Genomic DNA, 17,098 nt, shown 5'->3' on the forward strand with positions numbered 1-17,098 from the left:
ATATTATTTAATTTGATTGAAGTATATAAAAGTTAGAAATAAAAGTCAAAATACAATAAATTGATATCTAAATACAATAAACATATTAAAATGGAAAAAATAATTATTAGATAGCAAATTGGGTGTAATAACTGTGATATCTTAAAAGCTACATTAATTTTAACAAATATAAATTACTTATTATTATGTTAAAATAGTTTAAAAAATAAAAGGCACGAGGTCTACATAAAACACTTCAAATATGTAATGATGATATTGTACAGTATAGATAAGGATTACTACTTGTATTTTTGAACTGCTAACAAAAATATTTTATTATTTTCTGAGATAAAATGTTTTCTGATTATGAATAGGAATAAAAAAGCAGTTCACCTATTTTACTGGACATCCTGTTGTTCTCCTGCCATCTCATTCATACCGTTAGAGCAATTTTATTGGGAGTTTCTTACTCCTAAGTTCTTAAAATACATGTATTTTAAGAATCTATGAGTAAAAAACCCCAATAAGGTTGCTCTTAGAGTAAATACATTCATTTTTCGGAAGCTAATTCTAGCATTATCTAACCCCGCGGTTTAAGTCAGTTAATCCACCTTGGATGTTCCTATCTTCGATCACCGGAACACACGGACGATACAATCTACTCCTAAATTAATTATCCCATATATAGTAATCTGATTTATAACCAAGTAAGGACAAAGCATGGCCAAGCTGCAATCCGAATCAAATTTTGGGTTCATTTTACCAAACAGGAAATTTAAACCGCTTACAAAACAAAACTAAACAAAAAAAAAAAAAAAAAAAAAACAAAAAAAAAAATCTGTCAAGTCCGAAAAAAACCCAACAAGTTTGGTGAAGAAAAAAGAATTTTACGGAATTGTCAATGTCACAAGTTAACCACATTGTTTTTTGCTCAATTAAATCCCACCATTAATTGATAATATCATCATTTTCTCCCACTTCACCGAATCGAACACGCTCCGGAAAATATCCCGAGCATGTTTAACTAAACGACAATAAAAACACAGGTGACACGTGTCATTATTTGGGAAATAAGATGAGGTTACTGTAACGTGTGGTCATCACACTCACACTTCCTTCTTTCCTTCTACCACCTCCCCCCCTCATCCCTTTCCTTCTCCGATCTCTATTTATAACGTTTCGACGAATACGATTATTAAAATATCTAATATTTTTTTGTTTCCCACAAGAAAAATAAATTTCTTTCTTCTATCTACTTCTTCGCTTGTAAGATACTTTTGCATGAAATTTCAAAGCTTATCTCTCCATCTGTGATTTAGCTATGGTTACTTTGACGAAGCTTCAAGTATACCCACGATGTTTGGATCACCGTCTCGGATTCATGGATCATCAACGGGTCGGGTCAAGATTGAGTTGTAGAGAGGGTAACAAAAGGGTTTATGTGCATCGGTGTGAGAGTGATTTAGAGAAGAAAAAGGTTGAAAGACGGAGAAAGCGTGAGAAAGAGGGAAAAGGGTTGTGGGATTCTCTCAAATCTGGTGTTACTAAGTTAGGGTTCTTATCTAAGGATGAGTATAATCAGAAAGTTCAAAATTTAGAGATGGTTTTCTCTTCGGTAAGTCTTAAAACAGTCTGACCCTTCTGTTTCAAGCTTTATCTTAATTGAGATGGGTTAATTAAGTGTAAGGAATATGTGTTATTGGGTACTTATGGTTGGTTATCTATGTGCAGATTGCTGTTCAAATTGCGAGATACATTGTGACGATGACGAGCACTGGAGCTATTCTCTTGATTGGGTTTCAATTGTCGGGTTAGTGTTAGTGATTTAGAACATTGTTTGAATGTTTTAATTTGTTCTGACTCCGTTGTGTGTGTATGTATTGTAATGAAAAGGTGGAGATAGTTCGATGAATTCATTGGTTTGGTATAGCTGGCTCGGTGGAGTTATCATTGGAACCATGACCGGTGCTAACATGGTTTTGGAAGATCATTACCGAGCCGGTCCACGCAATGTTGTTATAACCGGAAGGTAATTTGTTTGTCTTCTTAATTTTCTTTTTGTTTTCAGTGGTGCTGACGTGTGTTTTGACGATATGTTTTAGCACGAGGGGACTAGGGAAAGCACTTGCTAGAGAGTTTCTTCTCTCTGGAGACAGAGTCATCGTTACATCTCGCAGGTTGTAGCTTCTTCATATGTGATATATGGATTAGTGTTTTTTTACTAAGTGGAGTCTTAAGCTTTGTTTGGATTTTCTTTTGTGAAATCAGTTCTGAATCTGTTGATATGACTGTGAAAGAGCTTCAGCAAAACCTCTTAGAGATTATGAGTAAAGCTAGTGAATCAGATAGAAAGAAACTGGGTTTTGCTAAAGTGGTTGGTATTGCCTGTGATGTTTGTAAACCAGAGGACGTTGAGAAGTTGTCGAGTTTTGCTGTAGAAGAGCTTGGTTCCATTAACATATGGGTAAAGAAAAAGCATTATTTCATTTCTTTAAAACACTTTTCTTTAAGATCATATTTTTCATTGCTGACTTTGTTCTTTGGGCAGATCAACAATGCTGGTACTAACAAAGGCTTTAGACCGCTGCTTGATTTCACGGAAGAAGATATCAAGCAGGTAAAAGAATCCTTTATAAAAGTTTTAGCTTATGGCTTGAACAATGGTGGAGTGAAGTTTCTCGGTATAATATTTGAAATGTTTGCAGATTGTGTCCACAAACTTGATTGGATCGATTCTATGCACACGAGGGGCGTTGGAAGTGATGAGTAGACAGGACAACGGTGGACACATCTTTAACATGGATGGTGCTGGTTCTGGAGGCTCTAGCACTCCTCTCACGGCTGTGTAAGTGATCAAAAATCATTCGATTCAATGGTACTCATCTTTACTTAAAATGGATTCGAGCATTGTTGCAGATATGGGTCAACAAAATGTGGACTTAGGCAATTTCATGGCTCTGTTGCGAAAGAATCCCAAAAGACAAAAGTTGGCTTGCACACTGCTTCTCCGGGCATGGTTCTCACCGAACTTCTTCTCAGGTATCCACTTGCTTCGACCCCAAATCTTTTTTTTTTCTTGGTGAACAAAATTATTCGACGTTTTATTTGGCAGTGGTTCGAGTATAAAAAACAAGCAGATGTTTAACATAATCTGCGAGCTTCCGGAGACAGTAGCTAGAACGCTAGTACCACGAATGCGTGTTGTGAAAGGTTCTGGAAAATCTGTCAATTACCTAACTCCTCCAAGGATATTGCTAGCCATTGTCACTTCGTGGCTCAGGAGAGGCCGGTGGTTTGATGACCAAGTAAGTGACAGGTCTTTGGCTAATCCTTCCAACAGTTTTGCCTGCGCTTACGCAAAAATGTGTCTTAATTTTGTTTGCAGGGACGGGCGTTATATGCAGCGGAAGCGGACAGACTAAGGAACTGGGCAGAGAACAGGACGAGGTTGTCGTTAACAGACGCGATGGAGATGTATACAGAGAATACTTGGGTCTCTGTTTTCTCTCTTTCTGTTGTTTGTGCATTCATCATCGTATCAAGCACCACACCTAGCTCTTTCCCAGGCACTTGAACAAATGTAAAGGTGCATGATATGTATAAAAACTATATATGACGGGACCAATTTGTTCAACTCTTCTCTGGTGATGACACCTTTTATACGCATGATTATAATTGTAGAATCATTTGTTGTTTGAAAGAAAGGAAAACAAATTCTAAGATCTTTGTTTCTAGTTGGTTTAGGTTAGGTATGTATCAAAGGATTGTACACGTTTAAATGAACTTTTTCTAGACATTGACGGTCTAAATTCAAATAAGACCCTATTTAAATATGATAAAACTCAAATAGATCACATTTGAATGGGAAGAAGACCATGAACAATCGTGAACCATTCAGTTTGACCATGATATATAATGGTCGCCCAACTGTCTTTTTCGTATAAATTTTTCTTGATCTCCTTTATTATATGGTCTAAATTCAATAAGATGTTTAATAAGGGATAACCCATCCCATGCTGGCTGAAATCATGAAAATGAGTGATTCTTCTCACTTGCTTCTGAAACAGTAGGTAGCCTGTCGCTGAGATTGGTTTACTACCATGTCCCGGATTCAAAGTTTAGCTCTCATGTATGAAACCCAACTAATCACTTTTAAGTGCATGATCAGGTCTTTTTGCATCTCTCACCAAGAGAAACTGTGTCGATCATGTTGTCATTTTTTCTTGTTCTTATAGCTTATCTCTGATACCTCAACTACCCTCTAACCAATGTTCCCAGCTGTTTTTGGACTTCGTATTGTAGATATAGATCTATCCACGTTTCTTGATTCAAAACTCGTTAATTAAGTCTACTAATTCACTCAGCTAAAATACTCCAAATTTTTTATGTTTCTTTTTTGAGAATTATAACGCCTAAATCTCGGAAAAAGCCTATTTTAACATGAATTTAATGCCTCGTGCTATTTTTTCCCTAAACTTTGTATTAGTGCATATTTCATATTAAACTAAACAAAACTCAAAAATAATACATGAATTTTACGCACCGTGTATTTTCCTTCCCGAACTTTATAGTAGTGCATATTTCATATTGAACTAAACAAAAAATTCAAAAATACTACATGAACTCTCAAAATATTGTTTATATATTGACCGTCAAAGATATTAGTCATCCATTAATTTATCAAAACTACGCCAATCTGGATAAATTCTGTAAAATTAATTAAAAATACTATATTAGCTCTCAAAATTTTGTTTATATATATTGACCGTCAAAGCTGTTAGTCATCCGTTAATTTATCAAAATAATATTTTTGGATAATTTCTATAAAATTAAAAATTAATTATTTAGGAGGCTCGAACTCTCTCACTGATGGACAAGTAAGAACATATATATTGTTAGAGCAAATAATTAATTTAAAATTAATGTTAACTAATATCTTTGATAGTCAATATATATAAGACAAGTAAGAGCATATATATTAACTGGTAGACCAAATAATTAATTTTTAATTAAAAATTAAAAGTTAATATGCTTTTACTTGTTCACCAGTGCAAGAGTTCGAGCCTACCAAATAATTAATTTTTGATTTTAATACAATTAATTAATTTTTGATTTATGAGATACTGGACGGAGAGAAGATATGAGTTCTTGATACGGCATTAAGACAACTCGAACCAGAAAAAGAAACTTAAGGAATCTAACTAGAATTTTATCATAATGGAAAACTAATACTCAGCTTGAATGAAAAAAACAATAACTTAACCAAGATTTTGTGATCAGCAGCTTGCACCCGTCGAATGAGGCAGTTTTGTCGATGATGGATTTTGCAAAGAATTTAATTGATCTGAGCATAATTTGGACTAGAGGGAACCTTCTTATCTTCAAGGAGGATTAGAAGAACATATTAGACGTGCTGGAATTGGTAATGGTCGAGTTCATTAAGGAGATGGCGGAATATCCCATATCGAACCAAGAAGAAGAAAAATCGTCCTTCTTGGTTCAAGATGGGCCTACTGATTTTTTTTAAAGTGTAATTACGATTTTGTGAAATTTTAAACCAACTAGGTTTAGGATTGGTATTCTTAAACCAATTATGTTTGTAAAGAGTTCGGTTGACTAGAAAGAGAGAACTCAGAGGTAGGATGAACAAAGACGTTTTATTAGATCGGACAAAGAGGTTACAAGAGCGGTGAAGAGATTGAGGCGACAAGCCGGTGCTCGGAGAGCTAACCGGGAAAGTACAAAGCGGTGAGAGATAAAGAGAGACTAAAACCCTAGATCTAGCCGCTCAGTCTGTATGTCAAAGTGTGGATCCCTTTCTTGTTGTTGCCTCCTCTCCTTTTATAAGCCTCCTCTCCTCGTTTGCCCTAATCCGAGTACGCCTTATTGGGCCCTGCCTTTCAAAGGCCTAGTACATGGGCCTTTGAGGATTCTCTTTAAGCCCGGTGCTTTTGTCGACTTCGCCATCGGCTAAAAGCATTCTGGGGCTGAGCCGACAGTTCTACTCGCCGAGCCGAGTAGACTCCTTGCTTGGCGGGCTAGATCTTATTATTTGATGGGCCTTGTGGAGGGATGTAATCCATCTCCTACAATAAGTCTCCCCAGTTCACTTGTGAGCAGCGTAGCGGTCTCAGTGAATTTGTGGGTTAGGTTCGATCGGATAATAAGATCCAGCACGAGAGATGCTCCGTCTTTCGTTGGTCGAATAGAGAGCGGTTGTCGAGATACGTTTACTCGAAACTTGCTGTCTCTGTGATAGAAGGCACGTTTTAGTCGTCATTCGTTTGGTTAGGACTGTCACAACTAGGTTTTGGTCCCTGGTTGCCTCCCTTAGCGGTTTGTTCTTCGGAGTGGTCAATCGTTAACCATTTGCTGTTAGGATCCTGTTTAAGTGTGAACCGGAAATTAATTTGGGTTTCGGGCGAACCGGGAACCGGTTTGGACGAGAAGCCGAACCGTCGCGAGTAGATTATTGGGTATATAGGCGGCCCTGAAGGCCCATTTAGGTCTTTCTAGACCTAATGATTGCGTTTGGGAAGCGCGCCTTCGTCTTAACTATAAATAGGCCACTTCCCTTCGCTTTCGTCATTCTTCTCTGCAGATCTAGGTACGCTTTTCTCTCTCCCTTCTCTCTACTTTTTGTTGTTCTCTCTAAGTCCGTATTCGGGTAAGTCAGCGTCCCGATTGTCGGTCTGTTTGTCCCTGGAACGGAGGACATGCCTCCGAAAAGCTGACTATCGCGCGAGGAGAAAGGAAAGGCCATTGCTACTGCTCAGAGTCCGACTAAAGATGCGACGACCAATTGTATCCCGTTGGACGTATTCGACCTAGTCCACCGTGACGCTATGCGGGATGTAGAGAATATGAGTTTGTCTCAGCGACTTTTAGTCACCGATTCCCATAGGCAGATTCGCGAGGAAACTGCCAGTCGGATCGAAGTTAGCGAGGATAGCAGCCAGAGCAATAGTAGGAGTAGTGAGAGGGACGGTCGTGGAGACGGGGGTGACGGCCAAAGAATTTCAGAGGGTAATGGTTCTGAAGCATCGAGCCAGGTTCCGAGGCCTTCGACAAGGGTTCGTCGGAGGATTCATTTCGATCAGATAGACTGCTGGCCTACGATTTATCATCCTGGTAGGATCTTTAAGGAGCTCCCTCCGCTTCTGCCCAAGGCGTTGCTAGACCCATTGGCTGAAGGACAATCTTGGAAGAACGTGTTTGGCACTTGCTCCTCTCACAAGACTGTGAAAGATTTGTTGAGGCGGTACGAAGACGCTGGCATTATATACATCATTCCTTCAACGGAGCAGCGACCCTGGTCGCCTTCGGTTGGCTATCAGTGTGTGTATGAATCCTATTTTGGAGATCACACGAAACTCTGGCTCCCAATTCCGTGGTTGATTACGTCCTACGCGTTCCGTTGGGATATTGCGATATGTCAGTTACTGAACGGATCGCTACGCATAGCCGTTATGCTGATGGTATTGGCCACGGAGATAGATGTTTCGATAAGCGTGAGAGTGTTCAAGGAATTGACTTTCACGAAGGCCGAGCCGGAGGGGTTGTTTTCGGTGAAAATGCGTTCGAACTACAACGTCTTGACCGGATATCCGAACAAGACGAAGCACTGGCAGTGTTCGTACTTCTACATTAAGTCTGACGAGTACGCCTTTTGAAGAGCCGCCCGGGGACGACTATCGCGTTCTCTAGAGTAAAGCACTTGGTAGAGATTAACTGTCAGAATTATGTTTTACCCGCGGATTTTAACTGTTTCCTCTCCGTTTTGCAGTTCGCCACCCGAATACGATCGAGTACCCAGAGAAGTTCTTCGAGAGTGCTCAGGCGATTGCAGCACATAGCCATCTTCGTTGGCCAGATCTCAGTCGAGAGTGGATACGTCGTCAGCAGGCTCGGATTGCTAGAGGTATGTATGCCGCGAGAGCCTTTGTTTATTTTAGTCGCCCAGATTTGTCGATGGTTTGCTGCACTGATTTCATGTTTTGGTCGTCCTTTGCAGTTGACTGGGAGTCGAGACTTCCTTGTGTACTCGGTCCTCGTATGGCACTACTGTCTCTGTTTACTCAGAAGCAGCAAAAGCTTCTGAACAAAGCCAGAGAAATGGAAGGAGTCCCGAATTTGAGGGCCTTGCTAAAGGGGAAGTTGCAGTTGCTTTCGGCGAAGAAATCGACTTATGTTGGTACATCGGAGATGACCGGGCCTGGAGATGCTAGGACTTCACAGGGGAAGGTCCCAGTTTGGTCGACGAGGACATAGATGCGGAGCTATCTGCTCCGAGTCCTAAAAAAGAGGCGGTCAAGAAGGCGAAGGCGAAGAAACACACTGCTGAGGGGCAGCAGTCCGCGTCTCTCGAAGAGAATGCTTCTCTCGAAGAGATTGCTTCTCCTGAGGAGGCTTCCAAAGGCTCGAAGAAGAAGAAGAAGAAGAAAAAGAGATCACGGGAGGATTCTGTTGGTGATCAAGACAAGGCGTCAGCGAAGGATCGAGAAGACACCGCAGAAGATCCTGCTGAGATCGGTTCGATCGAGGCGGTGCCCAAGGAACGGCCAAAGAAGAAAACAAGGAAGAGATCTGCTGAGAAGGAGAAGCAATCGCCTATTGGTGAGGCTCGACCTGACAATGTCACGGAGAGGGGGAGTCCTTCTTCTGAAGTTCCTTCTAAGAGGAAGTGAAAGGGGGCGGTGTCTGGCAGTGAACCTCGAAGCGAATCTGCTGCAAGTGAGGGAACTGACCCTGTTTCGGCAACAATGAGAAGAGGTACTCAGTCTGAAGGTTCTCTCGCGAAGAGGATGAGGGTTGAATTCCCGGATCACATGCAGTTCTCGTACGACGAGGGGACTCCTCTGATCTTTAATCCACTTCAATGCGCAGAGCTGACGCGTCAGATCCGTGGTGGGACGAAGGAGTTACCACCAATCAGAGATCTGTTCTTCAAGGACGAGTACATTGATGCCGCTTTTATGAGGAAGCGGGTAACATGCTCTCTCCATCTTTTTCATCAAAAGAGTTGGATGAAATTCTCTTGACTAATTCCTCCCCCGTTTTACCTTTGTCATTTGCAGAGTGATGGAAGCATGAACTCCCTCGTCGAGAAGTACGATAGCGCGCTGAAGCAGACAATGATCCAACTGGGAGCGTCGGAGAAACTTTCTCGGGCTAGGTTATTGGCCATTGAGAGGGTAAGGGCCGAACACAAGAAAGCCAACGACAAGGCTGCTGAAGAGAAAGAGATCCTTCGAGCAAAATTCGAGGAGCTTGAAGGCAAACTGATGTCTGATCGAGCCGCGAAGAAGAAACTCACTTGGGAGAAGGTTCGTCTTGAACAAGCCAATGCTGCTCTCGAGAAAGAGAAGGCTGAACTGCAGGAAGAAAGGGACGCCGCTGTGGAGAAGTTGATCAAGGAGAGGAAGTGCCTAAAGGACTCGCGGAGTCAAGAGGTCACCCTTGAAAGGGTAAGGGTCCAAGCCGCCATGACTGACAAATCTAGTCACTGCTTCGACCGTGGCCGCGAATACCTCGCTCGTCGGAACGTCTTTGAGAAGGTGAAGAGCTTGTATGGACAGGCTTCGGGAACGAGGAAATGTCTCGAGGTGATAAAAGACGGCGGGACGGAGATCCCACAAGAGATAATAGACGTTTTCATCGAGCGGGAGAAGCTGCACGAGGCCGAGGTTGCTAAACTTGGTGTTGGCCTGTTATCAGAGGACGATCTTACTCTTTCCCCGCTTGTCCTTCCTTCGAGGTTTGTGAATGAAGATTTTAAGGCTACGCTTGATCCGTACGGGTCGAACGTAGACCTAATTTGGTCAGAGACGGCCTCGCAGTTGTTGACCCCCGCGCGAGGATAAGTCTGGGGGCCAGTCTGAAGAGCCGTCGGTAGATGTTACGTCAACTCCCGTGGAGCAGGTTGAGGCTTTGGAGAAGATGAATCCCGAGAAAGATAGTGTCTCAGTCCAAGGGAAAGGAGCGAAGGACGTGAACCCTAAAGACCCTGTCGAGGTCTCTTACACTTCTTCTGAGGAGCAGGAGGAGGAAGATCAAACTAAGAAGGCGCCATCTCCGACACCAGTTGAGGGACAGAAAGCATCGAATGAGACGGACAAGTGAACCGATTCGGATACCAAAGATGCTGCTTCCCTTGGTGGTGATGGCGCAGTGATTCCGGGTGCAGATCTTCCTGCGCCTGCATCCGATGGTGCCGACGGACCGACCGTTTCTACGGCCGAGGATGTTCAAGATCCTCTTGCTCCGAACGCGCTGACCGGAGGACAGAACGTCGAAGACCCCGTTAACTGATCTCCGTTGTTGTATTATTACTCTTTTTGTGTTTCTTTTAAAGTAATTGTGGTCCTACTAGACGCCTTTTGTTGTATGACTTAAACATATTTATCGGTAAGTTGCCGTTTGAGCAGACTTTGAATCTAAATGTTGTTTCACAAATTCCTTTTTTTTTGACTAAGTGTCGAGAATCCTGAAAGTCCGTGCAGTATATCTAATTAGGAACGATAGGTTCCCCCATCTTTGGTTTGCATACCGACGACGAAGTAACCCATTGGGCAAGGCTTTTGGTCGGCCCCGTTTTTTGGGTTATCGGAGCGTTATGGTTCCTTGTTGTGTTTCACTTGAGATAACAACCAAGGATGTTATTCAGTTCTGAAGGACGAGGAACCGAATGGTAAGATTAGAGGAAAAGGTCCTTGGTCCGTTTTTCAGTGAGCAGTCGAGTTTTGGTCGGCCAAACTTTTACTCTCTGGTCAGAAAAAGGTTTAGATTTCGCTCTATTGGTCGGTCAATGCATTAGAAGCATAGGTGACATGCGACTATTGGGTCCCTCAGATAAGTGTCTGATCAGGGCATAGCTGACTAGTGGAGTGTGAGTATCCTCGTATCGTCCGTCGGCAAGGATACGGGTATCATTTGATGCAACGATTGTCCTACGACGGGCAGGGTTCGTTGATCATTTTTGGTCATTTCGGACTGGGACAAAGTTTTGACTTTGGTGTTGTTACGGCTGGACCGGTTAAGGCTGCCTACTTACCTCGGAGGATGATCAAGCCATTCGTAGTTTGTTTTACCCGAGTAAAAGTGGCTGTTTGAGGCGCAATTACTCGGTCGAGTAGAAGTGACTGTGGAGGTGCATCTGCTCGGGTTTTTTTTTGGCGGACTAGCAAACGTGACACGGTGGTCGTTTACTCGTTTCGAGGTTTGTTGATTCGTATGCCCCCAACAGAGGGTCGAGTAAAGATGACGGTAAGTCTTTTACTCGCCTGGCGGTTGGACTTCTTATGAGTAGAAGTGGCACAGGTGCATTAAGTTCCACGCCCGCGGCACTTCTTCTCCGCGTGATGTTTCAAGTCGGTAGACGCCTGGTTTGACGACTTTGATGATCTTGTAAGGTCCTTCCCATCTGGCGCCGAGTTTGCCGGCATTGAGATCTTTAGTGTTTTCAAACACTTTGTGCATGACGAGATCACCGAGTTCAAGCGGTCTTGCTCGGACCTTCTTGTTATAATAGCTCTCGATTTGATACTGATAGTTTTGGATCCGGAGCAAAGCTTGGTCCCTTCGTTCTTCGATCTCGTCGAGGGCGTTGAGCAGCATATCGTGGTTGAGCTCAACGTACTGAGGCATCTTCGACCGTCGGAGGCTTGTGACATTGACTTCTGCGGGAGCCATGGCTTCGACACCGTATGCAAGGGAGAAAGGTGTTAATTTGGTCGCACCTCGTGGTGTTGTGCGAAGGCTCCATAGGACTCCATCGAGTTCGTCGGCCTAGTGTCCTTTCTTCAAGTCTAGGCATTTTTTGATGCCGTCAACGATAAGTTTGTTGGAGGACTCAGCTTGACCGTTCCTTTGCGTGTAGGGGGGGGGGTAGAAGGGCTCAGTCAGATGTTCCACTTGAGCGAAGGCGTCGGCCTTGATCCACTTTGTGAAGTAATTTGTGAGGACGAGGATAAAACGTCGTTGGCGAGAATTGGGAAGTGGACCGATGATGTCCATGGCCCATCTCATGAATGGATATGGTGCTGTCATTGTACACAGCATTTCTGTTGGACAGTGGATGCTTGGTGCGTGTCATGGGCATTTGTCGCAGCGTCGGGCGTAGGACTCACAGTCTGTGTTCATGGTAGGCCAAAACAAACCCAAGCTTTTAACTTTGAGTGCGAGGGCTCCCGCCTGAATGGTTGCCTCCAGCGCCTTTGTGCGTTACGGCCATGACTTGTCGGGTTTCATCGCCGTGAATGGATTTGAGGAGTACTTTACTTGCAGTCCATCGGTGGAGTTCGTCGTCCATGATGACGTAATGAGCTCTGCGTGTTTTTAGTCGGCGTGCTGCCCATTTGTCTGTAGGGAGCTTTCCTTCATTGACATAATCAATGAACTCTGTTCTCCAATCGGGGATGGGTGTTTCGGTATCCGTCATAGTGGTATCATGACCGGTGACTGGGGCGACGATTACCGTTCGGTCGTCCGAGATTTTGATGCTCGCTTCTCAATGCGATGTATTGGAATGGTTCGTTTAACCTGATCGCGGAGCTTACTTCCGAGGGCAGCGAGGGCATCGGCGCAGACGTTCTCGCCTCGTGGAACCTTGATGATCTCGAAGAATTTGAATTCTGCTGCCAAGCCTTGGACTAACTTGAGGTAGGCGTCCATGCGGTCGTTACGGGCGTCGTAATCGCCAGTGAACTGACTAGCGACTAACTGCGAGTCGCAGTAGGTGCTTAGGTGTTTAGCCTTGACGGCTTTAGCTAAGCGAAGTCTAGCGATTAAGGATTCACATTCGACTTCGTTGTTTGACGCTGGGAAGCTGAAGCTAAAAGACTGTCTGATCAATTCGCCGGTCGGCGATTGCAGCTGGACCCCGACTCTTGAACATTTCTTGGTGAAAGATCCGTCGACGTGGAGGATCCAGTTCGGGTTCGGGAGTGCGAGGTCTTGTTCGAGTTCCAGAGCCAGCTCGACCAAGAAGTCTGCGAGGACTTGAGACTTTGCCGCAGTGCGGTTCTTGTAAGTGATGTCGAGCTCGCCGAGCTCGATAGCCCACTTCATTAGTCGGCCAGACCTGTTCGTATTTTGTAATATCGTTCGGAGAGGTTGGTCGGTTAGTACCTCGACTGAAAGTGATTGGAAGTACGGGCGGAGTTTTCTTGTTGCTTCGACTATGGCCAAGGCCATCTTCTCCAGAGTCGGGTATTAGGTTTCGGGTTCAGTCATACGCCTGCCTGTGTAAAAGATCGGATTTTGCTTGCCGTGGTCTTCCTTTATACGGACGCTACTGGCGGCTGCAAAGGAGACTGCGACGTAATGAGATAGGACGTCCCCGACATTCGGCTTGGCGAGGACAGGCGGCGTAGTGAGATACCATTTGAGCTGGGTAAATGCTTCTTCGCATTTCTCTTCCTAGATGAACTTCTTGTTCCCGTGCAAGAGGTCATAGTAAGGAAGGCACTTGTCGGTTGATCGAGAGGTGAACCGATTGAGTGCTGCAATTCGGCCTGTGAGCCGTTGGACTTCTCGGCTGTTCTTCGGACTTAGGAGGTCGAGGACCGCCGAGATTTGTTTTGGATTGGCTTTGATCCCTCGTTGTGTGACGATGTAGCCGAGAAACTCGCCTGAAGAACCTCCGAAGGTACACTTAGTTGGGTTCAGTTTCATGCCGTACTTGTTGAGGGTTGCGAAAAAATCACGTAAGTGACCAGGATGGTCGGCGGCACGCAGCGACTTAACGAGCATATCGTCAATGTACACTTCCATAGTGTCGCCGAGTTTGTCGGCGAACATTCGATTTACGAGCCACTGGTAAGTCCCTCCCGCGTTTTTCAGGCCGAACGGCATGACCTTGTAACAATAGGTTCCCCTATCTGTGATGAAAGCTGTTTTCTCGCGATCATCAGGATTCATCATAATCTGGTTGTATCCGGAGAACGCGTCCATGAACGTGAGCATTTCGTTCCCAGCCGTGGATTCGACTAGACGGTCAATGTTGGGCAAAGGGTTGTTGTCTTTCGGGCAAGCTCTGTTAAGATCAGTGAAGTCGACGCAGACGCGCCATTTCCCATTCTTCTTCTTGACCACCACTAGGTTTGCTAACCACTCGGGGTAGCATATCTCGGTGATCGAGCCGGTGCCAAGTAAATGCTTGACTTCTTCGTTTACTGCTTTCGACCTGTCGGGGCCTAGCTTACGTCGCTTTTGTCAGATGGGCTAGAAGGTCGGGTCAATGTTATGCTCGTGAGTCGTTATTGCTGGATCAATACCCTTCATATCCGACATGAACCATGCAAATGTGGACATGTTCTCCTTGAGGAATGCGAGGATCGACTGTTGCATATCGTCGGATAGATATGCGCCGATGCGCGCAGTCTTGCTTAGGTCGGAGACGTCGATAGGCATCTCGAGAACCTCTTCCTTATGAGGACAAACTTTGGCGATCGGAGGAGAGACAGAGTTGACAAGAGACGGCGAACGTTGTAGTTTAACGGTAGCAATCAATATATTCTTGAGGTTTAGGAGAAATCTTCATAGAATCAAATGAGAAAAAAAGAACATCCAAATACTTTATTGATCAAAGATTGCATTACAAAAATGATTTCTAGTGTAAAGTGAATCAAAGAATGTGTAAAATCCTTATAGGATGTGTTCTAGGTCTAAATGGAAAAGAGAGAGCCCCTTTGCTAAAAAGAAGTGTCTCTTTATTTATATAAAGAAGAAGCTCGTGGACCATGCAAATGTGGACATGTTCTCCTTGAGGAATGCGAGGATCGACTGTTGCATATCGTCGGATAGATATGCGCCGACGCGCGCAGTCTTGCTTGGGTCGGAGACGTCGATAGGCATCTCGAGAACCTCTTCCTTCTGAGTACAAACTTTGGCGATCGGAGGAGAAACAGAGTTGACGAGAGATGGCGAACGTTGTAGTTTAACGGTAGCAATCAATAGATCCCGTGCGGTTTGCTGGTCTCCTTATAAGATTTTGATTGTGCCGTCTGTTCATGGAAACTTGATGCACTGGTGATAAGTAGACGAGACATCTTGCATTGAGTGTATCTAGGGGGTTCCAAGAATGACATGATAAGGCGCCTTTGTGCTGACGACAGCGAACTTAACCGTTCGAGTGATTCCACATGCACGTACTGGGAGACGAATTGTCCCGAGTACCGTTTCAGAAGAACCGTTGAATCCGGTTAACTTCCTGGATGATAGCTTGACGTCATTGAAGTCGACACCCATCTTTTCGAGTGTTCCTCGGAAGATGAGGTCGACGGAGCTACCCGTGTCGATGAGCACTTTCGTGACATCGTACTCTCCAATCCCTAGGACGACGAGGAGGGGATCGTTATGGGGGATATGAACTCCGGCGGTATCGTTAGGTGAGAAAGTGATCGGGGGATGGCTTGGTGGCTTAGAAGGCCATCGCTGCGAGGTCGCAGCTTGTCGGCGATAATCCTTGACGGAGCGAACAGAGTTACCGCCAGGAGGGGGCCGCCCATGATGACATTTAGTCGCGACCTCGAATGTACTCGCTTGGCGCTTAAGAGGGTACGCAGGTCGGCAGATGCGTTGTTGTCGTTTTGTATCGGTAAATGCCTGCGGAGGTCGGTCGAGTTGGAGCGATTGAGGAGGACGCGTTAATCGCACGTATTGGCATTGAGCTTATCTCTGAGATCAGTGACAGAAAGATTTGAACGCTGTTTGGTGAGAGGGTCGCTGGTCAGGATGCGTCTGGATTATGTCGCGTTAAGTGTCAGTCGAAGATCGGTGTCAATGGGGTTGTTGCTATCTTCAGGCTCGAGCTTTCGCTTGAGGAAGTCCCTCAAATCGTCGGATGGAGGTGTATCGTCGTTTTCGTCGTCGGACGATTGAGCTTGTTGAGAGAGTATCACCTTTATGCATCTGCGATTTGTGCTGTTCTTCGTCGACAGAACAGTCATCACCGCCATCATCCTTTGGAGCCTTGTCCTCATCCTTTGATTGGCTCTCGTTTGGCGGCCTTTGCCATTCGCCTTGCGCTGGGTTCTTCTTTCCTTATTCTTTCTCCAGCTTTTGCCGTTCTTCGGCTTGGCTTTCGGAGGCTCCACTTTGAAGTCGCCGCTTGCGAGGGACAAAAGGAAGCGTGCGTAGAGCGAATTGCACTCTGTCGTGTCGTGTCCTTTGACATCATGGAATTTGCAGTGCTTGGAGAGATCAACGGTCCTGGATGGACCAGCTGGTGGGTCAGGTTGAGTTACATAGACAGAGCTGGTTGGTTCGTCGGTCTCTCGGTCCCATTTGTTCCATCATTTTCCTCGCACCACCATGGTCGAGATTGGTATGTTGTTCTCGTCGACGATGTACATAAAACCGTTCTTACGGTTGTTTTTGTCGCTAGGAGCATGCTGATGCGGTTCCGCCCGAGTGTCGGCGCTTTTGGTCGCTGGAGGTTTCGCTGCGTTCTGCTTACTGATGATCACCTTGGTGTCCCCTTCCATTTTGATGAAGTTGTGAGATCGAGTGATGGCGTCTTGGAGCGAAGAGGTTGGGATTTGGTATAAGTCCTCGCGGAACTTGGAATGGACCCATAGGGTATTCATCAGGGCGTCGATGGCGATGTCGTCCGGAATCGCGACCCTTGAGACTACTGCCTTGAATTTTTCCATGTAGTCGCGGAGACTTTGATCCTTAGTCTGCGATAGGTTCCATAGACTGGAAGCAGTTGCGCTGCGCTTCGTGAACATGATGTATGTCTTGAGGAAAGCCGCTGATAGGTCGCGGAAGCTACTGATCGAGTTTTCCTCAAGTTGAGAGAACCAGGTTTGGGCTTGCTCGTTGGGTGTCTCGACGAACAGTTGACAGTAGCCGGCGTCCTTTTCTTCGTCGGAGAGACGATCCCAGGCCATCGCGATGTTGAAGGCTGTCATGTGTTCGACGGGATCTCCTCCCGGCTTGTATTCCGGAGGACGCAGCTTCTCTATCTTCCGGAGGTGTTCGTCGATTAGTGTACTGGTGAAGGGAGTTCGGGATGTCGCAGCGAGTACGCTCTCGATTTGGGGAGCTACGCTAGTGGCTTGATGAATCTTTGAACTTATTTGCTGAAAGTTGAGTTTATGTCGCGGATGGTCGC

General features: G+C 45.0%; 3 protein-coding genes across 3 annotated transcripts; 2 read left to right on the plus strand and 1 right to left on the minus strand.

The window, feature by feature from the left end:
* The first annotated feature begins 1,300 nt into the window (after positions 1-1,300).
* On the plus strand, positions 1,301-3,703 carry LOC106307162 (probable chlorophyll(ide) b reductase NYC1, chloroplastic). Its single transcript, XM_013744036.1, has 10 exons — positions 1,301-1,594; positions 1,711-1,789; positions 1,873-2,008; positions 2,082-2,156; positions 2,248-2,443; positions 2,528-2,596; positions 2,685-2,824; positions 2,896-3,018; positions 3,092-3,284; positions 3,365-3,703. The coding sequence occupies exons 1-10, from the start codon at positions 1,301-1,303 to the stop codon at positions 3,551-3,553; spliced, it is 1,494 nt and encodes a 497-aa protein (XP_013599490.1). The 3' UTR covers positions 3,554-3,703.
* Positions 3,704-8,741: 5,038 nt separating this feature from the next.
* LOC106308645 lies at positions 8,742-10,101 on the plus strand. The gene is made up of 3 exons (XM_013745784.1): positions 8,742-8,966; positions 9,057-9,785; positions 9,901-10,101. Exons 1-3 carry the CDS (start codon positions 8,742-8,744, stop codon positions 10,099-10,101), a joined length of 1,155 nt encoding a protein of 384 aa, XP_013601238.1.
* A 4,944-nt stretch (positions 10,102-15,045) lies between these two features.
* LOC106308646 lies at positions 15,046-16,874 on the minus strand. The gene is made up of 3 exons (XM_013745785.1): positions 16,333-16,874; positions 15,735-16,191; positions 15,046-15,585 (listed from the first exon to the last, which is right to left on the minus strand). Exons 1-3 carry the CDS (start codon positions 16,872-16,874, stop codon positions 15,046-15,048), a joined length of 1,539 nt encoding a protein of 512 aa, XP_013601239.1.
* Between the last annotated feature and the right edge of the window lie 224 nt (positions 16,875-17,098).

This window comes from Brassica oleracea, chromosome C8, assembly GCF_000695525.1.
Source record: "Brassica oleracea var. oleracea cultivar TO1000 chromosome C8, BOL, whole genome shotgun sequence".
Lineage (NCBI taxonomy): Eukaryota > Viridiplantae > Streptophyta > Magnoliopsida > Brassicales > Brassicaceae > Brassica > Brassica oleracea.

Bases quoted from the DNA above. Each gene is read 5' to 3' on its own strand.
- LOC106307162 (XM_013744036.1), top strand. From the start codon at position 1,301: ATGGTTACTTTGACGAAGCTTCAAGTATACCCACGATGTTTGGATCAC. The intron at 1,595-1,710 runs GTAAGTCTTAAA...ATCTATGTGCAG, and splicing joins TAGAGATGGTTTTCTCTTCG to ATTGCTGTTCAAATTGCGAG. The intron at 2,157-2,247 runs GTTGTAGCTTCT...TTGTGAAATCAG, and splicing joins GTCATCGTTACATCTCGCAG to TTCTGAATCTGTTGATATGA.
- LOC106308645 (XM_013745784.1), top strand. From the start codon at position 8,742: ATGAGAAGAGGTACTCAGTCTGAAGGTTCTCTCGCGAAGAGGATGAGG. The intron at 8,967-9,056 runs GTAACATGCTCT...TGTCATTTGCAG, and splicing joins CCGCTTTTATGAGGAAGCGG to AGTGATGGAAGCATGAACTC. The intron at 9,786-9,900 runs GTAGACCTAATT...CCCGTGGAGCAG, and splicing joins TTGATCCGTACGGGTCGAAC to GTTGAGGCTTTGGAGAAGAT.
- LOC106308646 (XM_013745785.1), bottom strand. From the start codon at position 16,874: ATGGCCTGGGATCGTCTCTCCGACGAAGAAAAGGACGCCGGCTACTGT. The intron at 16,192-16,332 runs GTACATCGTCGA...TGGTCCATCCAG, and splicing joins AACCGTAAGAACGGTTTTAT to GACCGTTGATCTCTCCAAGC. The intron at 15,586-15,734 runs GCGACATAATCC...CGACCTCCGCAG, and splicing joins ATCTTCGACTGACACTTAAC to GCATTTACCGATACAAAACG.